At 45.9% G+C, this 19,849-nt stretch overlaps 2 protein-coding genes across 4 annotated transcripts; both read left to right on the top strand.

Moving 5' to 3' along the window:
- The first annotated feature begins 781 nt into the window (after positions 1-781).
- Positions 782-8,729, top strand: LOC136486775 (disease resistance protein Pik-2-like). Of its 2 annotated transcripts, XM_066483769.1 has the most exons (5): positions 782-1,166; positions 2,279-3,505; positions 3,983-4,654; positions 5,966-7,900; positions 8,498-8,729. In XM_066483769.1, the coding sequence occupies exons 2-4, from the start codon at positions 2,432-2,434 to the stop codon at positions 7,889-7,891; spliced, it is 3,672 nt and encodes a 1,223-aa protein (XP_066339866.1). In that variant the 5' UTR covers positions 782-1,166; positions 2,279-2,431; the 3' UTR covers positions 7,892-7,900; positions 8,498-8,729. The 2 variants fall into 2 exon arrangements, with proteins under 2 accessions (XP_066339866.1, XP_066339865.1); XM_066483768.1 differs by lacking the exon at positions 8,498-8,729 and having other exon boundaries at positions 5,966-8,331.
- A 2,066-nt stretch (positions 8,730-10,795) lies between these two features.
- On the top strand, positions 10,796-19,269 carry LOC136486776 (cysteine-rich receptor-like protein kinase 26). Of its 2 annotated transcripts, none has more exons than XM_066483771.1 (6): positions 10,796-11,055; positions 11,484-11,651; positions 11,743-12,004; positions 18,595-18,691; positions 18,764-18,914; positions 19,032-19,269. In XM_066483771.1, the coding sequence occupies exons 2-6, from the start codon at positions 11,493-11,495 to the stop codon at positions 19,209-19,211; spliced, it is 849 nt and encodes a 282-aa protein (XP_066339868.1). In that variant the 5' UTR covers positions 10,796-11,055; positions 11,484-11,492; the 3' UTR covers positions 19,212-19,269. The 2 variants fall into 2 exon arrangements, with proteins under 2 accessions (XP_066339868.1, XP_066339867.1); XM_066483770.1 differs by having other exon boundaries at positions 10,798-11,055; positions 18,460-18,691.
- Positions 19,270-19,849: the final 580 nt, after the last annotated feature.

The following is a 19,849-nucleotide window of genomic DNA, read 5'->3' on the forward strand; positions in this document are numbered from 1 at the left end:
GAACTAGAAGTCAGGAAAAACCAGTTTTTCTGGCTTCACCGGTGAAGCCGTTTTAGATGAGCCGTGCCAAAGGAGGCTTTATTATGCACGTTGAACCAACAAAGAACTTGCAAAAAAAATTTTGCCTTGTCCTTTCACTGGATTCTAGACATTTGAACTGCCGGTGAACCACATGTCTCAATTGGAGCCTGCCGCATGCCCGCTTGATGAGCACTCGATAGTGAAAAAAAAACTAAAAACAATATAAGACGACGTCGCTATGTCTGAATTGAAGGTGGCTGCATGCCCGCTCGATGAGCACTTGGTAGTGGAAAAAAGTGGAAAAACAATATAAGGCGACAAAAGGAGGTTTAAACTCAAGACCGTAAAGCTTGGAAACACTGATTCGTACCACCATATAACATGTTACTTCACAATTAAGAAAATAAAAAATCTAGACATGTTACAAATGCTTAGAGACCACAAAGCTTTGTCCACCTAGCCTTGTCTTTTTCCAATAATAAAGAACGACTTTATCGTTTTTTTCAAAATTATTACATCGAGATAATACAAAGTCTTGAAAAATAAAATTTTTTAGTTGATAGACTAGCTTGTCTTAAGATTTGTGCTAGCAAAGTAGCAAGGAATTTCCATCACTCCATCAGTAATTGCGGAGAAGATACAAAATAATAAGGAAATTGAAAAGGGTGGAAAAAGAGCCAAAGAAAAACGATCTACAGTATCAGTGTCGTGCAAGTAGTAGAGCAAGGAAATTCCTTGGTCAATGGTCTCCTGTCTGTTCTGTTCAACGCCGCTGGCCCGCTGCCGCTCTTTGCTCCTACCACCACCGGCCCCAAAATCCCAAATCCACGCTACCGCCGGCGGCCGCATCCCCGCTCTCCCTCCCGGTTGCCCGCCCGTAGCACCAATCACTCGACCCCATCAGATCCCCCTCTCCGCCGCTCCACTCTACAAGGTGCCCCGCCCCACCGCCGGTCCCAACAAGCCAGCCTAGGCACTGCCGCCCCGAGTCAGCTGGCCCCGAAACCCGAAGAGGAGAAGCAAGCTGTGGTAGCAGCCGGTGTGATGAATCACGTGGCGGCTTGATCCAAAGGGCTTCTGGCTCTTGTCCTTCCCGGGCGCTGCCACTGCCGCTCCTCGTTTGCATCCTTCCTGTCCTGCGCAAGGTACGGGGTATGGAAACGCACTGTGTTTCTCTTGTTTGGCTGACTGCAGGAGTAGTTGATTCCAAATCCTGATTAGCGGCTCGCAGTGGAGCAGTGTAGAGCTCTGGTCCAAGTTGTCCCGGATATTGGCTGTAGATGCAGACCTGTACATGCAGATAGGGTATTACTTGGTTGTTCCCCATCCGTTTAGTTTAGTTCCGAAGTTACTTCAGTGTACTGTACGTGTTTGAATTGTTTTGAAATTGAACATTAGTAGCCTTGTTATTTAGTATTAAACGAACAGAGTATAATGCATAAATGGGTGAGGGGAGCTGTGTTTGACCAAAGGGTGTAAAACCTGGATCATGTTTCGGACAAATGCATCGCTTAGATTAACAAACTATAGTGTGTCTAGAGTTTTTCTCCGAAGAAAAATACCCTTGCTGGAGAGCAAATACAGCTGAGCATATCAGTAATTCAGTATAGGTGATTGACCTGATGCTACTGCTCCATATGACATTCAGTTGGCAATTTTTCGAAATATTACCTGTGCAAAACAACGTACAAACCTGTTTCGGTAACCATACGTTGTACTTATTAGTTGGTTAGGTGAGTACAGTACCTCAGAAGAAAAGTTAGTTTAGCAAAAGATATGCAAAACGAAGTCATCATCAATAGTGCCATCAGGGTGTTTTCTACCTCCTTCGCAGCTAGCTGATTGCAACTAATTCATAGTAAAAACGATTTCTGACTTAGTATGATGCTTTTTCACTTTGGTTAAGAAAAATTGTGTCTAATCAACTGTTCGGATTAGGTTTCTCTTGTAGAAAAATATTGTTGTTTTTTTTCTTCTGGAGGCATAACAACTGTATTGTTCTTAAGAGGTCATTTGGCCCCATGTGACAACATGTGCAATCAGTTGCCCCACACTCCAACTTTAACAAATTTTTCTTTTTCCAGTAGGACTTCTTTATTAGGACATTGGGTTAGGTGCAGTGCAGATCCCTTGACCAAGAGGCTCACTTGGCGAGACAAAGTTGTTGAGCGTACAGCTAGATTACTTTTTTATTGACCTGACTCATTCCACAGTTCCTGCCAGCCTTGATTAACAATAATGTCTATCTGTTTCACAGCTGGAGCTGGTCTTGCCTTCATTAGTCCCATCTCTGGGAACTCAAAAAATGCAATTCTACTACATTAGCAGCATCACTTGCTAGCTGCTACGACACAGAAGCACAAGGAGAGAGGGAGGGAGAGAGGAAAGAGGCAGAGGGAGGGAGCGTGCAATGGCGGATCTTGTGGTTGGATTGGCAAAGTCTGTGGTGGAGGGGGTACTAACCAAGGCCCAGTCGGCTATTGAGGAAGAGTCAAAGCTGCGGCAGAGTGCACAGAGGGACCTTGTGTTCATCACAGGTGAATTTGAGATGATGCACTCCTTTCTCAACGTGGCCAATGAAGAGCGTGCCAAGAACAACGTGGTGAGGACATGGGTGAGGCAGGTCCGTGACCTAGCCTACGATGCGGAGGATTGCATTGAGTTTGTTGTTCACTTGGATAACCGGCCCCACTGGTGGCGCCGCTTCATACCATCATGTATGGCAGCATCGGCGCTACCCATAGATGCAGTAGTCACCGAGATAGAGCAGATCAAGGCCAGGGTTGAGGATGTTAGCAAAAGAAACTCACGCTACAGCCTCATCGGTGACTCTGGATCCAAACCAGTCATGCAGCAACAACCCACAACCAGCCCTGCTAATGGCGCAACAGCACGTGACATGTTTGTTGAGGCAAGGGACACCATGAAAAAGCAGCAAGGCGTAGGGGATCTCACACAGTTGATCACCAAGGAAAATAGTGATCTTGGAGTGATCTCGGTGTGGGGGATAAGTGGTGATCTTGGTAGGACAGCCATCATCAGGAAAGCCTACCAAGATCCAGAAATCTGCCAAAACTTTGGATGCCGTGGCTGGATCAGGTTAACATATCCTTTCAATCCCCACAAATTCCAGCAGAGCTTAGTGACTCAGTTCTATACAAATTCTTGCTTACAACAAGGAACCACTGTAGATGTAGCCGAACTGAAAAGGATGGAGAGAACAGGAGCAAAGCAAGGAGGGCTCCTTGAAGAACTCATGAAGCAAGTGGATGAGAAGAGGTACCTAATCGTCCTGGAAAATGTGTGCACAATGGGAGAGTGGGATGCCATCAGGGCATGCCTACCCGATAGGCAGAAGGGCAACTGGATGATCGTGTCAACGGAGCAACGAGAAATCGCAAGCTTGTGTATTGGGCACTCGTACCAAGTGTTGGAGCTTAAACAGTACTCAGCTGAGCACCCTGTATGTGTCTTCTTCAAGGAGGTGAGATAGGAACAGAGTGAATTCACTTTTATGAAAAAAACATATTTCTGTTATATGTAGCTCTTTTTTGGACATTAGTCTCTGTCTCTCTGATGCACGGTATTGGTCATTATGTTTTCTAATGTCAAAATAAATTCATATAAAGTAAGTTTCTATAGGTGTCACATATTTACTCAATGTGTGTCACGAGTTAAAAACTTTAAAATGGTTGCCTGTAAAGAAAATTAAACGACTGCTATCTACTTGACAAGTGACTAGTTTATGGATTCTTTGTACTTATTACTTAATATATTTCACAGTCTATTGCATGAAATTCAAAAAACACTTCAATCTATCAAAAATAGATCTAATCTCGAGAAAATATGAGAACTGGGTTAGGAATTATATTATAACTTTTAGTTGGTCAGTCCAAAACTCCAAATCTCTCTCCTAGTAACTCTTTCATTTTTCCCTTCTCTCCTTGCCTTTTATTTTCAGGGTCCTCAGGGCAAGGAGACTGGAAGGGTAATGTCAAGCAACAATGAGATATTAATGGAGGATGAAGTGAATCACGGGGGAGGTCTTACTTCCTATCACAGAATTCCGACCTCAAGAAAGGTTGTAGCCAGTTGCTGGTTTGACCAGTTTAGCCTTGTTGGACGTGAGTCACAAATGAATGAACTTCGTAACTATCAGACCACAGCACGTTTCAATGATTGGCAAGTGATGTCTGTGTGGGGGATAGCAGGTGTTGGGAAATCAGTTCTAGTCAGAAATTTGTACTATGAAAGAATGCTTCAAAAGGACCCAATATTTGACAAGTATGGTTGGGTTCTGGTGTCCCATCCATTCAATCTGAGGGACTTCTCTCGGAGCTTACTTTTGGATTTTCATTCGGAACCTATTGAAGCCATGGGAATCGAAGACCCTATTCAGGAATGCCATAAGCTTGTAAAAGAACATCCGTGTCTTGTTGTTATTGATGATGTACAGTCTACAGAAGAATGGGATTTAATACAACCTTCCCTGGTATCTAGACATTCCAAGAGTGTTATAATTGTCATCACAACCGAAGAAAGCATTGCCACATATTGCGCAGACAATGAAGAGGTTGTGTTTAACGTGAAGGGCCTAGAAGCTGAAGCATCCTTTGATCTCTTTAGAAAAGAGGTATTCTTAATCATAAGAAACATTCATGTTTTCTAGATACTTGAATCTATTGTCCTGCATGAGTCTTACCACAAACATAGCATCTCATTCACAACTACCTGTTGTTTCTCCTTCACCCACAGTTACGGACATTAAAAAATAAGGAGTGATTACCATCTCATCCATATCATGTTGGTCGATACTCAATAATCTTTTGTTCACGGCTGCATCCTAGATAGATGGTTTGCCATTTTACAGGAGTTTGAATGTTGTTTGCAAAAATAGTAAAAAAATTAAACTTAGTCCACGCAATGCTGAGGAATGCAGATGGTTTTTTCTATCATATTGCCAACAATTCCAAACATGTGTCATCCAACAGTTCCAAGCAATCTATCTAGTGGAAGTATGAAACTGCAATTAGTTTGCCGAGAAGTATAGCATGTAGGAGAGTAAATCAAAACAGGGTGCTGTATCTTTTTCTTAGGTTTATTGTCTGCCAAGGGATGATATGCTTTTGCACCATAAAGCTCATAAGTTTGTCTGAAATCTGCCACTTGTATTTCAATTTTCTACATCAGTTTCTTTCCAATAATAAATGTCTAACAAATAGATTGTTATTTGGAACTACTAATTTGGAGAGCACCTTTAGTGTACACCATACTAGTAGTTGGTGGGGGAACACAAACTGTTCTGTTCATTGATTTCACAACACAATACAGAGCTCAAACAGAAATTTAGGAGGTGAACCATGTATCTGTTCTCTAAAGTGTTAAGATTAGTTCTCCATTTCACAAGTTGTTACTTGACTTTACAAAGCTTTGTTTTCCTTAACATGGAACTCATGTATGGTTTTTAGGAAGAACATCATGATGTAAAGGATTATGTATACTCTTAACCATGCTCATGCATGGGATATTGACATGTGCTTCTCAATTAATCAAGCATTTATAATCCAGTGCACTTATTCAAATAATTTTGAGAAACAAATAGGTGTGTCATCATCCTGTGTGGCCAAATTATTTTACTAATAATCTACCCAATGGTACACATGTATATGTGTGGCCACATTATTTTTACTATGATTGATCACATAGATACAAAACATTTATGTTGGCCATGTCATGCATATAATATTTTTTAGGATTCTTATAGTATGTAGATAATTCTATGTTTCCTCACTTGACCATTTTATTTTTGTTTCATGTTCCATTGGCCTTTTTAATGTATCAAGTGCAATTCATCATGAAGATCCATTTTATATAACAAAGAAAATACCTAATGTATTTTGTGTTTACCAAAATGACTAAGATCATTCAAATTTCTTTACAATAGGTACAAAATAAAAACCAGGCATCACCTCTAAAGAATTCAGATGACAAAGAGCTAGAAGAACTTATTGTGAAGTGTGGTAGACTTCCTAAAGTAATAGTTGCTGTAGCTAAGTTTTTGGCACCCAAGACAGTCACATGTATGGAGAGCACTAGAACGCTTAATCACAGATTTATGCATGAGCTTGAGAGCAACCCTGAGTTTGGTGGTCTGAGAGATCTGTTTGGTTGGATGCATTCCTACTTCCGTACATGCCCAGATTTCCTAAGGCCATGTATATTCTATATGTCAATATTCCCTGGGTCCCAAATCATTCGACGGAGGCGTTTGGTGATGCGATGGGTTGCTGAGGGCTACTCCAGGGACACTAAAGACACTACTGCAGAGGAGAAAGGGGAGATCCTCTTCTCAATGCTCGTCAACCTGAGCATGATCCAACCACCAATGTGCAAAGCCATCACACACATGAGAATGATCCAATGCCAAGTCAGTGCTTTCTTCCACGAATACATCATCTCACGTCCAGACGAAGAGAATATTATATTTGCACTGGAGGTCTTTGCACTGAAGGGGCGTTGCCTTCCAACCACCCGGCGCACAGGACGTCACCTTGTAATAGAGAGCAGCTGGGACAGAGACAGGATTGTGTTTGAAAGCATTGATTTTTCACGTCTACGGTCATTAACAGTGTTTGGGGAGTGGGAGTCATTCTTCATCTCTAAAAGTATGAAGGTGCTTCGAGTGCTTGATCTGGAGAATGCAACAGGTGTGACAGATAAAGACCTCGAGCTAATGGTGAAGCTTCTTCCTCGTCTCAAGTTTCTATCTCTGCGAGGAAGCAGTGGGATCCGCCATCTGCCGAGTTCATTGGGTGAGTTACGGCAGCTTGAGACTCTGGATGTCAGGCATACCTCCATAGTTACCTTGCCAGCATCTATCACCAAGTTAAAGAAACTGCAGTACATCCGTGCTGGCACAACTTTCCCAGCAGGGGAACCATCAACACCATGCAGATCTCATCAATTAGTTGGTGTTGAGGTGCCAATAGGTATCGACAAGCTGACTGCTCTGCACACACTTGGTGTTGTCAATGCTGGTCTTGCAGGGGGCAAAGCCTCCCTCAGAGAGCTCAAGAAGATTACCCAATTGCGCAAGCTTGGAGTGTTCAGTGTCAACAAGAAAAACTGCATGGAGTTCTGTGCTGCCATCGCATGCCATGTCCGTCTGGAATCCTTGTCAGTGTGGCTCAGCAAGGGCAATGAAGAATGTTTGGATAACATTTCCTTGCATCTGAAGAAGCCTCTAAAGAAAACTCAGCAGCAGCCCCAGGGGAAGGGTCTGGAGAAGACTCTGCAAAGGCCTCAGCATAAGCCCCAGGAGAAGCCTCAGCAGAAAACTCAGGGGAAACCTCTAGAGAACCTTCAGAGCCTTAAGCTATGCGGTCTTGTAAAACAAGTGCCATCATGGATCAAAGATCTTCCCAAACTCACAAAGGTGGAACTGGAGATAACCATGTCAGAAGAAGTTGAAGTCATTAATGTTCTTGGGGAAATAAAAGAATTAAGTATTCTACGTCTTTCTGTCAAGCCACATCATGGTGCTGATGGCAAGCTTGATTTTTGTGTCTGGGTGAATGGAATACAGCAACGCTGTTATTTAAAGTTAAAGATCCTCGAGATTACTTGCAGCTCAAAGTTAAATGTATCCTTTGGATCCGAAGCAATGCAAAATCTTGAGCTACTGACGGCTCGCTGCTGTAGTGGGTCGACATTGAAGTTCATTGAGGTGAAGAATCTCTCTAAACTGAAACTCAAGGAAGTATGGCTTTTCGGTTCCCATGACAATACACTCAAGGATGACATGGAGAGACAACTGAATGAGCATCCAAGGAAACCTCCTTTGAAGATGGAGGAACTGGATGTATGCTGAGCTCACAATGTTAGAACTCTTTTCATCGTTTTTCTTTATTTTTCTACCGCTTGATCAAGTACAGTGATGCATCCATCATGCCAACCGTAACTGAAATATCTGCTGCCTCCATGAAGTCAAGATAATTGGCACTTATCCTATGCTAAACATGGTTAAGAGAGCATCATAGTTACATTCACTCCAGTTCATTTGCTCTGTGCTCGAAACTTTGAGATCATGTCTTCTTTAAGAAGGGTTTATTGTTGTATGCATGTGTATGGATTGGACCTGGGCATTGATTTAGTAATTGTGTTGTAGTTTCGTGTAACGTAGTAGCAACTGTACCCTGAGTTCTGTTTGCCCTTGTGTAGTATTATGTACATGCCTTTTATTTGTCTTCTTGCAAAAATATGTAAAAATGTACTTTTGTCTGAGCATTTTATATTGGTAGCAAGATTGCTGTTTAATCTCATGTTGATCGCTGGTCTAATGGTACATGGTTGACTAACTGTTCACACTTGACAGTAAGCCCATTGTGGTGTAGCACAAGATCATGAACATTGAGCGGTATGCTTGTGAGAAAAAAGAAGCTAAACTCATCACGTTGAGTTTGTTTTTTTAATGCAGGAGAGATGATTTGGCAGAAAAGTTAAGCCCTTGTAGTGGGAGCTTCTGCAGGAGACATGCAACTTTGTTTCACTGTCAGGAGCGCAATGGCCTATGAAATATTCCATCTGGAGATATCTGCCAGTATGAGAAGTTTGCAGAGTTGAGTTACGACTTCCGTTAATCTGAACGTTGACAAAGATAGTTTGCCTAAGAGTTTTAGAATCTGACAAGGAAATTCAAATTTCATAGGGTATATTATGGCCCTGTTCGCTTCTCTTATAATCCGTATTTTCAGCTTGTTTTTTCAGCTGGAATAGTGTTTTTCTCAAACAACAAATCAGTCGGAATAGTGTTTCATCTTGTTTTTTTCAGTGAAGCGATTGGGTATATTACCTCAAACCGAGATGGAATTTCAAATTTCCCTGTTAACACTAATCACGCTCGGTAGAAAGGAACACGCCTGGCCCACAGGACTCCTATCCTTAATATGCTGTAGTCACCTAAACCTTAATAAACTTAAAGAGCCTGTTCGCTTGTTGGTTTCAGCCAGCCCAAACCAGTCAGCCAACAGTGTTTTCCTCTCACAATAAACCAGCACCAGCCAGTCCAAACCAGCCCAGAAACCAACCAGCGAACAGGCCGAAAAGGTGGAGTTCGCTCCCTTTTCAACTGAAAGGGTGCAACTCACCTAACCATAATATGCTGTAGTCAAGTCTTTGCTAAATCAAGGTTCAGAAAAAAGAAGTCTTTTTGCTAAACTAAAGTTCACAGAAAAAGGTGTCTGCTAAAAACTCCAAATTAATCGAGTATCACCAACTCGGAGTATTGTTGGCCGGTGATGTGTGTGTGTGTGTGTGTGGGGGGGGGGGGGGGGGGGGGGGAGGGTTCCGGAATCCCTGATGGAGAGGCTGGCGCAGCCCCGGGGCTATCGTGGGGCTTCCTTAGAGCAAGGCTAATAATACAGCCGGCTTGCTGGCGGTAAGGTTTTTTTGTAGCCTTTTCTCAGCCCACTCATATAATAGTTAGCTCTTTACAGTTAATACATGGCCCACTTGTCTCTCTCACAGACTTTCTTGGTTCTTGTGCCCAAGCCGGCTGTAAGCTTACAGCCCGCTTCTCTTCTCTCTCCTCCACCTCAGCATTTAGCCGGCTTACAGTCTGTTATTATACTTCTCTTATTAGTGAGCAGCGGTTTCTCTACCACCCCTCCCACGGGTGTCCAGCGCAGGCACTTGATGGTGATTTGACATACCATTGATGGAGTAAATGGTCGTGCTGTGCACTTAATGGCGATTTGACATGCCATTGATGGAGTAAATGGTCGTGCCGCTCCGAGATGTTTCATTTATTTTAGACGTACGATGTATTTTATCTAAATATTGTATATGTTTTACATATATGTTGCAAGTATTTTATCTGGATGTTGCATATGTTTCACACATATGTTGCAACAGTATGTTTCAAATGTTTCATCTGTGTCCGACATATGTTATATTCAAGTGTTTCTTATTGCAAGTGTTTCACGTGGGCACGGTGAGTGAAGGGCGCACGGCCCAGGTGCCGGGGGATGCGGTGCGACAGAGTTGGGGACCGGCAAACGGAGGCTCAACGAGCTAGGGGCCGGATACCAGGTCCCGCCCAGGGGGAAGGAGCAGCGCGCAGCGGGGTGCATGGTGCGCGAGCGAGGCGAGGGCGGGCTCCGCTGCTGTCCATCCTCGAGGATCGACGGGCGCAGCGTTGAGGGCGAGGTGCACGTGCGACTCAAAGCGAGACAGACGGAGGCGAGCTACATAGGCATCCGGATAGGCGCGTCTGTTCGGACATCCAGGCGCTTGCCACGCCGAAAGAGATAACATGGGTCTAGGGCCCACTATTACTAGTTGGCCTAGCGAATAACTTATTTTATGTTCTATACATGATGTGACAAGTGATATGGACACAATTCTACTCTCTCTGTTCTAAAGTAAGTGTCGATGTGGGTTCCATGCGGGTCAATTTTTTTTAAATTTAACTAGATTTATAGAAAAATATTAGCAACATTTATATCTCTAATAAGTTTAATATAAAAATAAATTCAATGATCTACCTAATAATATAAATATATACTATAAATATTAATATTCTTTTATACGTGTTTGGTTAAAGTTAAAGCCATTTGACTCATTCGGAACAGAGAATGACACTTCTCGTGGGATGGAGGGAGTAAGTTGTAACAGTTGGAGCCTTGGAGGTACCCTAGATGTGGGGTCGTTTTCTCGGTCGTCGTCAAGCCACCGGCAAGTTGTCCACTCTGGGAGAATCGTTGGTTCGGTCCCAGCTCGCTGAAGCAGCACATGCACCCCAACTATGAAGCCCCTTGACCTCAAGTCAACTTGCAGCTCCCCTCGGCCCAATCTAACAAGATCCCCCACCTACCCCCGACCCTGAACACACTCCCCATAATATATGTTCCCATCGATCTTGATAAGCGTTACCTACCACACCGGGTCCTGCTCTTAGCTAGCCTGCCTCGCCTTTCCTCTCCGTGTCTCACACCGATCTTTTCAATCAGAGTACCATCTGCAAGATCAATTCAGGTTAGTGATTTGATTATGCTGTTTAGTTACGAAAGCTTTTTCAATTCGTTTAGAAAACTTTGCATGGTCTGAGCATGTACAACTTAGCATGCGTTTTAATTTCGTTCTCAAGAACTCTTGTATATCCATGGTTTCAAAGAGATTTATTATGTTGTAAATAACAGTATGGAGTATTATTTTCTCTTAATAATGTTAAATAGTTAGTCACTCATGTTAATCCTTTGATAATAAGCAAAGCAAAGCATATCCTGGAACACCCTGTGAGTTGTTTATTCAGAACAACTCAATTAAGCACCTGTGCAGACATTAGTTTGGTGACAAAGTATCCACTATGTCCTTTACATGCTCTTAACAGATAGCCATGTTTTTGTACTGTACACTCTAGTAGCAGTTCATATGTTTCTGCAGCTGAAATCCAACACTTTCAGAATTCAAAAATGGTGGGTGAAGCTAGTATGGGGGAAAGCGCACAGAACGAGACAAGTCTTCTAAGTACATTGCCGAAGGAACTGCCACTAGAGTTTTTCACTGAAATTACGTCAGGATTCTCTAAAGACCGAATACTCCGTACAAGCGCATTTGGAACATTCTATACGGTACGATTATTATGATTTAATATTATGTACCTTCTCAGGACTGTACAGCAGGAAACATACCAAATTTAAAGCATATGTGAAAACTCAACAGGGAATTCTGCAAAATGGCCTAGTGGTTTGTGTGAAGAAGCTTGCGGAAAATCTGCAAATTCCTGCTGGCAGACAATTTGACAATGAGGCAACCAATCTTTTAGTTGCACAACATGAAAATATAGTAAAGTTGCTCGGGTTCTGCCGTCAAATAACAAAGAAGGTTGTGGAACACAATGCAAGATTTATTCTTGTTGACAAAGATGAATGTGTACTCTGCTACGAACATGTACCCAGGGGAAGCCTTCGCGACTATCTTTCTGGTATGGCCGCACTACTTAACAATTAACTACTCTAAGCACTTCACAAAACACTAACACTAATAGCCTAATCCTCATTAAGCACTTTTGGTGGGTAGAGGACTACGTGATGAGTCTCAACTCACTAGCAACTTCTCGACTCCAGCTACCCTCATTTGGCAAGGCAAAGGAGTATATATATGGCCCCAAACTCCAAAACTAGCCGATAGTCTCAAATTACATAAAAGCAGCGTGCATCGGAGAGCTTCGATGAGTCCATCGGAAAGCTCCAGTGCCTGCCACATAGACTAGCCGTTAGAATGACAGTTACCAACTGTTGGATGGCCTAAACTCTGATGGTGGTGTCTGCTGCAACACCGGACATTTCCGGTGAGATCAGGATGCTTCTGCATAGCCTCTGTGTTAGCACCTTTATTCTCCGGTGACTGGTACCAGAGAGCTCCGGTGCCTTCTGCGTTACTCCATTGTGCCTCCCAACTACCACTGTCTCTTGAACTCCAGTGTGGTGCACTCTAATAACCACCAAAAGTTAAGGCAAGGCTATGTTTTTCAGCCCTTCTAACTGTAGTCAACCAACGTCTGGTGCTTAGGTAGTGCATTCTGGTGCCCGCTGAATTCCAATTCTTCACGTATTTTCATACAGGCTTCTTCCATTTAATCCCCTGGACTTCTTGCTTTGCTTTTCTTCTAGGGTCTTTATGACTACTCCTTGACCTTTGTTTGAGGTGTTGATCACACAATCACCACCGTCACCTCCCCCAAGTCCATCCTTGCATCTTAGGACTAAAACCTTATATACTAGTGTTGGCCCAAAATAGATCTCAGATTCAGATTTGGGAACCATCAGAGGGCAGCTTGGTCCTTGTCGCTTGGATTGAAAGGAAATGCAAAGGCTTGTCCTGATACAAGGGTGTGCCCCTGCTTTTATGGGCAGAGGGCAGCATCTACTTTCTACCTGCTCTAGCATATTTTCTAACCACTAAAGTGGTTGCTGAGCATATTCCTGTTACAAAGGCTTGGAAGCCAAGGAAAGTAAAATATAGAAAAGTAAGATACAAGTGCTGCTGAGCACTAGGCTTATCTGTCATTCTCGCCCTAAGCCTTGTGGCACTGGAAGCGATCTACTGTAGCCCAATCCTCTCCCTCATCTCTTGGAACTTGGACTTCCCCAGCGACTTAGTGAGAATATCGGCCAGCTGATCAGTAGTGGCAATGTGGCTGGCCTTGATGCTCCCGTCCTCCAAGCAGTCTCTGATGAAGTGGTACTTGATACGAATGTGCTTGCTTCTCTCATGGAAGACAGGGTTCTTGGCCAGAGCTAGAGCAGGCTTACTGTCCACCTTCAGCTCAATCACATCCACCTTCCTAGCAAGGAGCTCTGCCAGCATCCTTGATAGTCACAGCGCCTGAGTTGCTGCAGTAGTGGTGGCGATGTACTCTGCTTCATAGCTTGAGAGAGCCACCACCTTCTGCTTGAGGGACTGCCAGCTGACTAAGCAATCACTGAGGAAGAACATCGTCCCGGTTGTGCTCTTACTGGTGTCCACATCGCCGGCGAGGTCGCTTTCGCAGTAACTGACGAATCACGCCGTGTCGGGGGCCCTTTCGTAGTGAAGAACGTTGTCGAGGGTGCCCGCCACATAGAGCAGGATACGCTTGACGGCCTGCAGATGTTCCATCGTCGGCTGCTCCATGAACCGGCTCATGTACCCGACGGCGAACGCAAGGTCTGCCCGTGTGTGGACCAGGTAGCGCAAGCTCCCAATCAGCCACCGGTAATGGGTTGGATCGACCTCCTCTGCCATGCTCTCCTGACTCAGCTTGAGCTTCTCCTCCATCAGGGTGTGGGCCGGATTGCAGCCTGTCATGCCGCGCTGCTTGAGGAGGGCGCGAGCCGCTGCCACCACCATCTGATTGCGACACTCGACCACACCGTTCTACTGCGATGATTAGGGCGCGGGGTACTAGCATTGAATCCCCTCGTCGGCGTAGTACGCCGCAAACTCGGCCACCATGAACTCGCCACTGTTGTCTATGCGGAACACCCTTCTTAGCGGCTGCCTGGTGGTGCTTGATGGTGTCTACAGCTGTCGCCTTGGAATCGAGCAGCACGACCCACATATAGCGGGTGGTGTCGTCGACGAGCAGTAGGAAGTAGCATCGACCTCCAGGAGTGGCTGGTGACACTGGACTGCAGAGGTCACCATGCACCAGCTCGAGCTGCTCGGTGGCGCGGTAGGAGGCTTGACGTGGGAAGGGCCGGCGCTTCAGCTTGGTCACCAGACAGGTGTCGCAGAGCTGCTCGATGTGGTCGATGCAGGGCATGCCACGGACCATCTCCTCCTTGCCGAGCTATTTCAGGGCCTCAAAGTTGAGGTGCCCGAAACATTCATGCCAACGCCATGCCTCGTTGTCCTAGCATGTGGCAAGGCAGAGGGGATGCGCCACCTGCACATGAAGCACATAAAGGCAGTTGCTTCACCGGTTCACCTTCGCGCGAAGACGGCGGCTTCTATCCCAAATACGCAGCACGCCGTCCTCAATCTCCACTCGCGAGCCATTCTCATCTAGCTGCCCGACGCTGATGATGGAGTTCCTTAAGGCTAGGATGTAGTACACGTCGGTGAGGAGACGGTGCTCCCTGGTCTTGGCCTTGAAGATGATCGAGCTGACTCCCTTGATCTCAACGGCTGAGGCGTCACCGAACTTGATGGAGCCCTTCACGCCGGAGTCTAGGTCAGAGAAGAACTCCGCCAACCAGTCATGTGGTGCATAGCGCCGGTGTCGAGGTACCAGCCATTGATCTTGTCATCGTCGGCACCTTTGTCGAGGAAGGCGTGGGTGCGCGGTTCTTTGAGGTGGAGCTCGGCGAAGCTAGCCAACCCAAAAAGGGAAAAGCTTGGATCTTTCACCCCCTCCCCTATGTCTTGTTGTAGCTCGATGCACCCATGTGCTAGGAACAGGGTGGCATCCTACTCCTCTGCTTGCGCAATGTGAGCCTGGTGGCCACGGTGTGGAGGAAGGCGGCAGTGTCGGTGTTTCGAGTCATCGACGAGTAAATTTATATTTGCGCGTCTGGCTCAGATGGTGTGCTCAAAAGACACAAGGATTTATACTGGTTCAGGCTAAATGTCCCTACGTCCAGTTCAAGGCTACTTGTGTTACCAGCACTTAGTTTGTAGTAGGGGTTACAAATAGGCGAGAGAGGGAAAGAGTCCCAAGTCTCTAGAGGAGGAAGTGAACGTGCTCTACTAAGGCGTGAGGAGACGTGCTAACTGTGCTAAGGCGTATTCAGGTGTGCTGAAGTGTGTGTGGAGACGTGCTTAGATGTCTTAGGCGTGCCCTTCATGGGGTGTCCTGCTTCCCCTTTTATAGGCGAAGGGGAGGAGCAGGTTTACAAGGGAAAAAGGAGAAAGATGAAGAGAAGTCAAAGGTCTTCCAGGTCGCACCATCTTTCATCTCCCATATGCGGGTCCTGCCGGTCTTGTAGATGTCAACAGGGATGGCTCCAAGTCGTGGCCCTGTTCATCACTGGAGCCACGCATCGACGTCAGCTGCTGATCATGGTGGTCAATCCCGTCCATGTGGATGGCGTGGTGAATTGACGCGCCCGTCAGTTTCCGTGCAAGGATTAGGTAGAACAGTGCTAGTACGCCTGACACTGTTCTAGACATGAGCTCTCCAGTATGGCCCGTCTTAGTCATGTGTTACATCGAGGCATGCCTGCCCACTCTCTAGTGTCAGAACCTTGACCCAGGCCCATACGCTTGGACTGGGAGTGGTTGGCGGCGGTATGGGCTTCCGTTGGATGAGACAGAGCCGCGCCTAAGGGGTCAGGCGAGGTAGAGCCCCCAACCCAGAGGTCGGGCAAGGCGAAGGAGGCCCCCCAGTGGGCGAGGCGGAGCCTCGCGACCCAGAGGTCGAGCGAGGCAGAGCTCACCCCCCAGTGGTCGGGCGAGGCGGAGCCCGTACCCCAGCGATCGGGCGAGGCGGAGCTCGCACTCCAGCGGTCAGGCGAGGCAGAGCCTGCGCCCTAGGGGTCGGTCGAGGCAAGACCCGTGCCTCAGTAGTCAGGCAAGGCGGAGCCTGCGCACCTGGGGCCCGGTTGAAGCCATAGTCACGCACTTGATTGCTCGGATGAATCAGTGTTGATGACCATTATCTCCTCCTCTTCGAGTACCCTAATATTGGTCCCCGACAGATAGTCTTTGGCCTAGTGGCCAGCTTTGCCGCAGTTGAGGCAGGTGTCATCCCAGATCGTCTTGCGCCTGCCGGCAGTGCCGCCATCAAGGCCAGCCTAGCCTTGGGGTCCTTTCTCCTCCTCCTTCCCACCACGTGGTCAGCGGCGACGGTCCTTGGAGGAACCAGACGAGCCGGCTCCTTCCTCCTTCTTCTTCTCGAAGGCGCGCCATTGCTCCATCGTGTATAGCAGCTTGCCTCTGGCGGCGCTCGGCTCGGCGTGAGGCCCCTCCTTGTGGTCCTGCACCTCCTTGAGCCTCCCGGTCACGTCCTCAACGGTGAGCTGCTCGAAGTTGAGGAGCGTCTCGATCGACATGATGATCTGTGCATACTTCTTCGGTATGCAGCGGAGAAATTTCTCCACCGCACGCTCCTCCGTGAGGTCGGTGTTGTCGTGGCGCACCATCTGCTCCATCAGGTTGGTCAGGCGAAGGGCAAAGTCCTCGACTTGCTCACATGGCTGAAAGGCAAGGCGTTCCCACTCCCCTCGGAGGCGCTGCAATGTTGCACGATGCACACGATCTCCGTCGACGCGTGTCGCGGTGATCAATTCCCACGCCAGCTTCGCAGTAGCCTTGTTGGCGAGGGAGGTGCGCGAGCTCAGTGGGGATGACGACGCACAGGGCCTCCAACGCCCTACGATCGTCGTCGTAGCTAACACTACCGACGTGTACCACGTCCCATAGCCACCGAGCCTGCAACTTGACCTTCATCAGCAGGCTCCACTCATGGTAGTTCACCTTGGTGAGCATCGGCCATGGCGTCCCTACTCCGGCGTCACGGTAGACGGTCTGCAGCACCGGAGAATGCCCGCGGCGACCACGATGCCGCTCTGGTGACGACGACTAGCGGCGGCGTCTAGCCGGGCTGCGTGATCCTCCTCCCACCAGCTCTGGCTCCTCCCGCTCCATCTTGGCCTGAGTTGCAGCCGCTGCCTGCCTAGCCGTCTCGGTCGCTGCCTCCGCGGCAGTAAGGCGCGTTGCGCGGTTGCCGGCCCTGGCACCTACTGCACCGCTAGTGGGGTTGACGACTGCTCCTCCTCCGGCGGCGTCGTGTGCTTTGGCAATCTGGCTCTCGGTGGACATGGCGCTCGCAACTCAAGAACCCTAAGGCTCTGATACCAATTATTGGCCCAAAATAGATCTTAGATTTAGATTTAGGAACCATCAGAGGATAGTTTGGCCCTTGGCCGCTTGGATTGAAAGGAAATGCAAAGGCTTATCCTGTGTGCCCCCTGCTTTTATGAGCAGAGGGCAACATCTACTTTCTACCTGCTCTAACATATTTTCTAACCACTAAAGTGGATGCTGAGCATATTCTTGTTACAAAGGCTTATAAGTCAAGGAAAGTAAAATGCAGAAAAGTAAGATACAAGTGCTGCCGAGCACTAGGCTTATCTGTCAACTAGCGCACAACATCAGTCCAATTGACCAAAATCACTTAATACTCTAGATAGGTGCCATTTTCCTTACATGCAGTAAAACTGCTTACAATATTCGTCAATAGTTTTCTATAGGAGATACTATATACAGTAAGTATAACTGATCGGATGGGGTGGGTAGGTGAATAATTAGTTTTAATATGAAACAATGAGTCTGCAGTCTACAAATCCGTTTGATGCACCATGCTTTTTTTATAACGAAACAAAATGAGAACCAAGTTGATTATATTTTATTATCTTTGTCTTTTCAGGGAAAAAATATTTCAACTTTTTGAAAACTAGTTCAGATTATATATGAACATGGTGAAATAGTATACTGAAAACGTTGAACTATGTTGTGCAAAATGTCGAAAGACTTATAAATGTTTTCATTGTTCTACAAAATGTGAATGAAATAAACTTTTCTAGAAAAAATCGGCTCCTGCTGGCATGCAAAGGCAACCCACAGTATATAACATAGAAATTATTAAGAATTAACATGTATTTTGATCGAGGCCATGGGAATAATACTGAAACTCATCAATACTACAATGTGTTTCATATTGAATGGTGTGGGAAACAGTGGTGATGATACAATGTAACGGTGCTCATAATAATACTTACATAACTCATGTTCATCCCTCAAAAGGTACAACTAGTAGTAAACGGAGAGAGCAGTAATTTGCATTGAGGCAAATAATCTAGTATATATCCCTTATAAAGAGTGGTGATGGTAGACTGTATATCTGTAACAAAGTTTATAATACTTATACTATATAGTTCGTGTTTCTTCCTTTAGATGAAGCAAATAGAACGGACTGGGACACACACTTCAAAATAATTAAGGGCATTTGCCAGGGTGTACATTTCCTACACGAGGGAGAGTATGGTCGTATTGTTCATATGGATCTTCAGCCTGACAATATATTGTTAGATGATAAGATGGTGCCAAAGATTGCCGACTTTGGTCTCTCACGGTTCTTCAATCATGAACAATCCCGATTATACACTATAAATGTTGCGGGCTTAAAGTAAGTTCCATTACCTAATATCATGTAAGTTTTAATTCTGATTGTTATGCTACTGATATCAATGACTTTCAGAGGGTACATGGCTCCAGAATATCTATTCCGTGGTGAAATCTCGTGGCAGTGTGACATATATAGTTTAGGTGTCCTGATTATTGAGATCACCACGAGAGAGAAGAACTGTTGCGACGAGAAAGACAAATCTGGAAGGGAATATATTTCTAGTGTAAGTAATAGTAAAGGTTGCATGCCGGATTCGATCAAGGATTTTTGTTATGCTAGTAATATTTAATTCTCTTTAATTAGCTAACCACCAAGCTGATTCATGATTTCCATTGTGCAGGTACGTAGAACTTGGACAGATGAGCACATAACCATCAAGTACATGTCTCTAGATGCAGATCGCCTTCAGCAAGTGAAAGCATGCATTGATATCGGGTTCAAATGTGTCGATGTCAATCAGAAAAATAGACCATCTATAGTTGAAATTGTTGACCGGCTCCACGGAAAACGTGCAGGATAGATGCAGCAAAGTTATGTACTCTATGAGAGCTAGTGACAGAGATTCTATCTTTCCGTTATGATTTACCTTTTGAAGGACCGAAAACGACGACCAGAGGGAGTGTGTGAATGTGAGCATCAATTTCTTTCGAAACTATAAACCGCTGTCCCAAAATCATAACCCAAAGAACAAACGCACGTGAGATCGTTATGATCACAAGCCAACGGGTGGCTGTGTACCTTTGATGATGACCAAGAAGTACAGCGGATGAACTGAGAACCAACGGAAACAAGAGCTCAAAAGAACGAGAGAAAACAGCACAATCTGCACAGGCCCGGACTGCCTGCCGAAGGGAGCTCGGACTGTCTGCAAGTCACGTCCCGGACTGTCCGGCGTTCAACTCCCAAAAACCGAACGATGAGAAACAGTTCTGACCTGGACAGAAAGAACAATGGCGGACTGTCCGCGGTTGAATCCTGCACTGTCCGCAAGGCAAACACTAGAAAACGAACTTGCTGAAACAATTTTGAACACGCTTCAGCAGCCACCCCGGACTGCCCGCGGTGAGGTCCCAGACTGTCCGGCGTTCGGAGCAGCAAAACACGGCCGAAAGAGACCTTCTGCTCATGACATGAACAGTACAGCAGATTGTCCGGGGT

The sequence above is a fragment of the Miscanthus floridulus genome, chromosome 10 (assembly GCF_019320115.1).
Source record: "Miscanthus floridulus cultivar M001 chromosome 10, ASM1932011v1, whole genome shotgun sequence".
Classification (NCBI taxonomy): Eukaryota; Viridiplantae; Streptophyta; class Magnoliopsida; order Poales; family Poaceae; genus Miscanthus; species Miscanthus floridulus.

Excerpts from the sequence above, each read along its gene's own strand:
- LOC136486775 (XM_066483769.1), top strand. The coding sequence starts at position 2,432 with ATGGCGGATCTTGTGGTTGGATTGGCAAAGTCTGTGGTGGAGGGGGTA. Across the intron at positions 3,506-3,982 it reads TATGTGTCTTCTTCAAGGAG|GGTCCTCAGGGCAAGGAGAC; the intron begins GTGAGATAGGAA and ends TTTTATTTTCAG. Across the intron at positions 4,655-5,965 it reads TTGATCTCTTTAGAAAAGAG|GTACAAAATAAAAACCAGGC; the intron begins GTATTCTTAATC and ends TCTTTACAATAG.
- LOC136486776 (XM_066483770.1), top strand. The coding sequence starts at position 11,493 with ATGGTGGGTGAAGCTAGTATGGGGGAAAGCGCACAGAACGAGACAAGT. Across the intron at positions 12,005-18,459 it reads CCTTCGCGACTATCTTTCTG|ATGAAGCAAATAGAACGGAC; the intron begins GTATGGCCGCAC and ends TTCTTCCTTTAG. Across the intron at positions 18,692-18,763 it reads ATAAATGTTGCGGGCTTAAA|AGGGTACATGGCTCCAGAAT; the intron begins GTAAGTTCCATT and ends AATGACTTTCAG.